The 6,911-nt window shown below is 44.4% G+C and overlaps 1 protein-coding gene across 1 annotated transcript; it reads left to right on the top strand.

Annotated features, from left to right (window-relative positions):
• The first annotated feature begins 863 nt into the window (after positions 1–863).
• Positions 864–2,012, top strand: LOC115080314 (carbohydrate sulfotransferase 5-like). The gene has a single exon (XM_029584465.1). The coding sequence runs from the start codon at positions 864–866 to the stop codon at positions 2,010–2,012; it is 1,149 nt and encodes a 382-aa protein (XP_029440325.1).
• Positions 2,013–6,911: the final 4,899 nt, after the last annotated feature.

Raw genomic sequence — 6,911 nt, 5'->3', positions numbered from 1 at the left:
GCAAAATTGAATTGTGTGTGTGCATTTGTGCAAGGCTGTAAGGTTTGCCTAGAGTCCCTAATACCCTTCCTTCGACCATGGGTTCCGTTTGGGGGAGGGTGTCAGATTTGAATAATCAGATTGCTGGAGGGAGCTGGGCTTTTTTTGATGGACCCGGGATAGAGACTGAATGAACTGGGGGGGGGGGGGGGAGGGGGGTAGCACAGTAATTGTTCACACAAGGCAGCAAAAAAGCTAGCACTGGCCCTGACCCCGGCCCCGCTCCCCCCAAAAGTACAATAAAAGACAAAGCCCCCCCCCCCCCCGGTCAAAGGTTATACTCATTGGGGTTCAGTGCCCCCCCCGAACCTTTAGAAGGGTCATAAGGTCCCTCGATGGGGCTGGGATGCACCCTCACACCCAGCCCGGTTGGCGCTATTTTCCAAAACGGTGCCGACCTGGTCTTGCCTCAGCCCTCAGACCCGGGCCACTGAGCACCTATATATCTATTTGTCTCTGTCCAGAGTAACATCAATATCACTATAGTTATGTACTGTAGATGTAGAACTTTGAATAAAGGAAACGTTACCTACACAGAAGACCAAAGAAAGACGTTGGGAGGTGTGAGGGTGCTACTGAGATGAGAGGAGTTGGGAAGTGAGCGGGTGACTGCCTTTAATGAGGGGGTTGCTGAGAGATGAGGGGCATTTGGAGATGTGGGTGGGTAACAGCCTTGAATCAAGGGCATCATAGTCAGATGACAGAGATGGGTATGGGAGGCTGGTTATCTGTCCCATTTTTTTTTTTATAATTGTTATAGATGAGGTCACAGGCACTTCCCCTTCCAGTCTGACACATCCACTTTCTGTTCACAGGGCCCTGACATGATGATTAAGAAGTTCAGCACTTACTTCAAATACCTCCTCTTTCTGGTTTCAGTCCTGATATTTTGGCTTTCTAGATGGCAGGTGCACCAAGCCTATTACCACAGTACCAAAACCAGACACGCCAAAACCCACCTCCTCATCCTTACTACCTGGAGGTCAGGGTCTACTTTTGTGGGTCATCTCTTCAATCACAACCTTGATGTCTTCTACATGATGGAGCCTGACAAGCATATATGGAACCGGTTACCTCAGGAGCACCCAAATCTTCTGCACACGCCACTACGAGACTTGATCAGATCCATCTTCTTGTGTGACATGTCTGCTTTTTCATACTATATATCCAATAACGAGTTCATCTCAAATATTTTCATGTGGCAAGAGAGCCGTGCTCTCTGTTCCCCCCCTATCTGCCCAGACTCAACCTTCACACAATTCAACAGGACAGAGTGCCTTAGAAAATGTAACAGAGTCCCATTTGAGAAACTGGAGGAGGCCTGCAGGGCCCACAGCTATGTGGTTGTGAAAGTCGTTCGGATCCTGGACCTAAAGATTCTCTATCAACTGCTGAAGGACCCATCACTGGACCTGAAGATAATCCACCTGGTGAGAGACCCCCGTGCTATCCTCTCCTCGCGGGAGGGATTCCCTTACCTGAACGAAGATGATGCTACAATCAGCAGAGTTCAGAACTCCAAGAATAACATCAGTGTGGTGATGCAAGAAATCTGCAATGCACAAGTACAGATGTATAAGTTGGCCTCACAGGATCCTCAACCTTTCCTGAAGGGCCGATACCGCATGATGCGCTATGAGGACCTTGTGAGGGACCCAGTAGCTCACATCAGAGATTTATATGACTTTGTAGGGCTCAAAATTACACCCAGTATGGAATCCTGGATTTACAATGTCACTCATGGTCTCATTCCTAACGATAAAGACTTACTGCCCTTCAGCGAGGACTCAAGGAAGATTGCTCTGCAGTGGAGGGAGAGGCTGAGCTTCCAGAAAGTGAAAGAAGTGCAGAAACTCTGTCAGCAGGATATGGAAGTTTTCGGTTACGCATTTATTGAGGCTGAGCAGGAACAGAAGAACATGTCATTAGACTTGCTGCTACCCAAACTAGACCAGTTTAACTTGACCACCTGAGAGGACCTGTGGCCTACTTGATCACTGATCATTTCTGAAGTACTTCATCACATGGTATGGAGTGGTGCATGGGAGGACAATTCTGCCTATCGTAGAACTTGAAAAGAATGCACTTGACTTTTTTGTGTTGAAGTCCATGTATTCTTTCCCCCATTCACCTGAAATGCCCTCAGAGTGTCCAACCTTTTCTTTTTAGCATGGGGAGATATTCCAGCTCACTTGGCCAACAGGTTGCTTTTCGCCTTCAGTTTGCTGCTCTTAAAATGTCTCCATTTCCTCAGTTCTATTCTAAATCTTCCTTAGGCAAGGTGTGAACCATCCTGTATGTCATAGAATGATCCTGAGTAGCTGCCAGTCCACTGCTATGGAGTGGTTGTTGGTCTTCATGCACATGAAGTTGCAGTCCCAGCAGTTTGCAATGAACTCCCCTAAGCCCTCAGCAAATTCTGTGCAAGGTTATTTTGGGGACAGCCTAAGCTGAGGGTATGCCACAACTCCTGAGTAATGGGACTCAGCTGGGGTTACCTGTGACACTCTGGGCTTACCGGCTCACCTACAGATCCCTGAGCTCAGGAATGCAAACCACAATTGGATTTATCTACCTGCGACCATGACAGGGCTCACAACGCTTTGCAGCTTCTCCTTTATAGGAGCTCAGTGTGATTCACACCCACTGCAGCTACAGTGGTTCTAACACACACACACACAAAGACACAGTTTAGTTCCAGGTGAATCAGTGATCAGATAAAATAAATGGCAAATAAGCAAATGATCACCGATTGGTGGATTGCACATATAAACAAGAATAATAAAAATACAATATAATAGGCAAAATATACATTCCTGTACACTGCTCTGCCACTTCCGGAAGTCTGGAGTATGAAAACATCTGACCTCTCATAGGCCTGCTTATTTTTGTGTTTTCTCTTACATTGAGGTAGATCTTCAAAACATACGTGTGCGCGAACAAAAGTACACCAGATTTTATAAGATACGCGCGTAGCCGCGCGTATCTTATAAAATCCGGGGTCGGCGCGCACAAGGCTGCGCAAAATCGGCAGCCTGCGCGCGCCGAGCCGCGCTGCCTGCCTCCATTCTCTCCAAGGCCGCTCGGTAAGACAAGAGGAGACGGCGGTAAGGTCCGAGAAATTATAACTGGACTCCCGAAAAAACTTTCATAAAGTTGTGTAGAATACGTACAAGCAACCGGAGCACACTTTGCACAGTCCCTGAAGCAGCAGCCCGCAAAACGTGGACACGTTGGACTCATCTCCAGACTTTGGACATTGAAAGCACGATAGCGTCTCACCGGGCAAAACTTCAGATCCTGGACTTTGAAGCGTGGCAGCGCTCCCTTAAGGGAAGTACGGTTTTTTATTGAAAATTAATTAAAAAAACCCTTTAAAAAATTTCTCAGTACATGGTTATGGACCGATGATTAAATAAAAACCCGCAAGCGTTAAAAATTACAAGTCTGAAATACTTGCAAACCGCGGGAAATATGAGGGTCCAATATAAGTGATTAATATAGTTTTTTCACAAAAAAATTGTAAAAATTGGTTGATACAACGTGATTGTTTACAAGTGTACCACTGTTTTCGTTGTATATTAGATAGACAGATTGTGTGAAGATTTCAATTACCCCAATATTGACTGGATAAATGTATCATCGGGACAGGCTAGAGAGATAAAGTTCCTGGATGGAATAAACGATAGCTTTATGGAGCAATTGGTTCAGGAACGGACGAGAAAGGGAGCAATTTTAGATCTAATTCTCAGTGGAGCACAGGATTTAGTGAGAGAGGTAACGTGGTGGGGCCACTTGGCAATAGTGATCATAATATTTTCAAATTTTAATTAATGACTGGAAGGGGGGACAGTAGGCAAATCCACGGCTCTCGTGCTAAAATTTCAAAAGAGAAACTTTGATAAAATGAGAAAATTAGTTAGAAAAAAACTGAAAGGAGCAGCTAGAAGGATAAAAAGTGTGCAAGAGGTGTGATCATTGTTAAAAAAAATACCATCCTAGAAGCATAGTATTCCACACATTAAGAAAGGTGGAAAGAAGGCAAAACGATCACCGGCATGGTTAAAAGGGGAGGTGAAAGAAGCTATTTTAGCCAAAAGATCTTCATTCAAAAATTGGAAGAAGGATCCAACAGAAGAAAACAAGATAATGCATAAGCGTTGGCAAGTTAAATGTAAAACATTGATAAGAAGATACTTGTTATTTGTAACTTTTCCTATTTGGTTCGATGTAAACCGGGGTGATAAGAATCTTCGTCTTGAACGTTGGTATAGTAAAAAGATGTAAATAAATAAATAAGACAGGCTAAGACAGAATTTGAAAAGAAGTTGGCCGTAGAGGCAAAAACTCACAGTAAAACCTTTTCTAAATATATCAGAAGCAGAAAGCCTGTGAGGGAGTCAATTGGACCGTTAGATGATCGAGAGGTAAAAGGGGCAATTAGAGAAGATAAGGCCATCGTGGAAAGATTAAATTATTTTTTTGCTTCAGTTTTACTGAAGAGGATGTTGGGGAGGTACCCGTATCAGAGAAGGCTTTCATGGGTGATGATTCAGATGGACTGAACCAAATCACGGTGAACCTAGAAGATGTGATAGGCCTGATTGACAAACTGAAGAGTAGTAAATCACCTGGACCGGATGGTATACACCCCAGGGTTCTGAAGGAACTCAAAAATGAAATTTCAGACCTATTAGTAAAAATTTGTAACCTAACATTAAATTCATCCATTGACCCTGAAGACTGGAGGGTGGCTAATGTAACCCCAATATTTATAAAGGGCTCCAGGGGTGATCCGGGAAACTACAGACCGGTTAGCCTGACTTCAGTGCCAGGAAAAATAGTGGAAAGTGTTCTAAATATCAAAATCACAGAACATATAGAAAGACATGGTTTAATGGAACAAAGTCAGCATGGCTTTACCCAAGGCAAGTCTTGCCTCACAAATCTGCTTCACTTTTTTGAAGGCGTTAATAAACATGTGGATAAAGGTGAACCAGTACATGTAGTATATTGGGATTTTCAGAAGGCGCTTGACAAAGTCCCTCATGAGAGGCTTCTAGGAAAAGTAAAAAGTCATGGGATAGGTGGCGATGTCCTTTCATGGATTACAAACTGGCTAAAAGTCAGGAAACAGAGAGTAGGATTAAATGGATAATTTTCTCAGTGGAAGGGAGTGGGCAGTGGAGTGTCTCAGGGATCTGTATTGGGATCCTTACTTTTCAATATATTTATAAATGATCTGGAAAGAAATACGACGACTGAGATAATCAAATTTGCAGATGACACAAAATTATTCAGAGTAGTTAAATCACAAGCAGATTGTGTTAAATTGCAGGAAGACCTTCTGAGACTGGAAAATTGGGCATCAAATGGCAGATGAAATTTAATGTGGATAAGTGCAAGGTGATGCATATAGGGAAAAATAACCCATGCTATAGTTACACAATGTTAGGTTCCATATTAGGAGCTACCACCCAGGAAAAAGATCTAGGCATCATAATGGATAACACATTGAAATCATTGGTTCAGTGTGCTGCGGCAGTCAAAAAAGCAAACAGAATGTTAGGAATTATTAGGAAGGGAATGGTGAATAAAACAGAAAATGTCATAATGCCTCTGTATCGCTCCATGGTGAGACCGCACCTTGAATACGGTGTACAACTCTGGTCGCTGCATCTCAAAAAAAGATATAATTGCGATGGAGAAGGTACAGAGAAGGGCGACCAAAATGATAAAGGGAATGGAACAGCTCCCCTATGAGGAAAGACTAAAGAGGTTAGGACTTTTCAGCTTGGAGAAGAGACGGCTGAGGGGGAATATGATAGAGGTGTTTAAAATTATGAGAGGTCTAGAACGAGTTAATGTGAATCAGTTATTTATTCTTTCGGATAATAGAAAGACTAGGGGGCACTCCATGAAGTTAGCATGTGGCACATTTAAAACTAATCGGAGAAAGTTCTTTTTCACTCAATGCACAATAAAGCTCTGGAATTTGAACCAGGGATACACACACACACACACACAGACACAAACAAAATATGCTCCCTCTGTCTCTCACACACATACAGGCTTGGTGAGAGACAGAGGGTGCTTGAGTGTGTGTGTTGTGTGTGTGAAAGAGACAGACACACACATTTCCTCCCATCTGTCTCTCACACATACACACACACACTTCCTCTGTATCTCTCACACACGATTCCTGTCTCACCCACACGCGCACACACACACACATGCTTCATCTCTCTCACCCCCATCCCAACCCCTGCACACAGGCACCCTCTCATATGCACACACACATACGCACGCTCACTCTTCTATACACTCACTGTCTCATACACATAACACACACACCCCCTCTCATACACTAGCACCTACTCTTACAGGGCCAGTCTCTCGCTTCTTCGACTGCACAGCAGGGTCTCTTCTTCTGCCACCGACTCCAGGAAACGCCAGCGGCACTGCAGGGCCTCGTCTTCTGCCAGCAGCTCCCGGGAAATGCCAGTGGCACCTCTGGGCCTGTTCTTCTTCCACTGGCCTCTTCCACAGGACCTTGCATTTGCTGGCGGGGAGTAGAAATCCCACCAGTATGTCACCGCCGCAGGACCTTCCTGCTGTCAGCAATGCCATCCCTCCCCAGTATGCCTCTGGTTCACAGCAAGGGTCCATCAAGCCCAGCATCCTGTTTCCAACAGTGGCCAATCCAAGTCACAAGTACCTGGCAGGATCCCAAGAGGTAGAGAGATTCCAAGCTGCTTATCCCAAGAATAAGCATAGATTTCTGCAAGTCTGCCTTAATAATTGTTAATGGACTTTTTCTCCAGGAACTTGTCCAAACCGTTTTTAAACATAGCTACACTAATAGCTTTCAC

Source organism: Rhinatrema bivittatum, chromosome 19 (assembly GCF_901001135.1).
Source record: "Rhinatrema bivittatum chromosome 19, aRhiBiv1.1, whole genome shotgun sequence".
Classification (NCBI taxonomy): domain Eukaryota; kingdom Metazoa; phylum Chordata; class Amphibia; order Gymnophiona; family Rhinatrematidae; genus Rhinatrema; species Rhinatrema bivittatum.
This window is presented reverse-complemented; position numbering and strand designations above follow the sequence as displayed.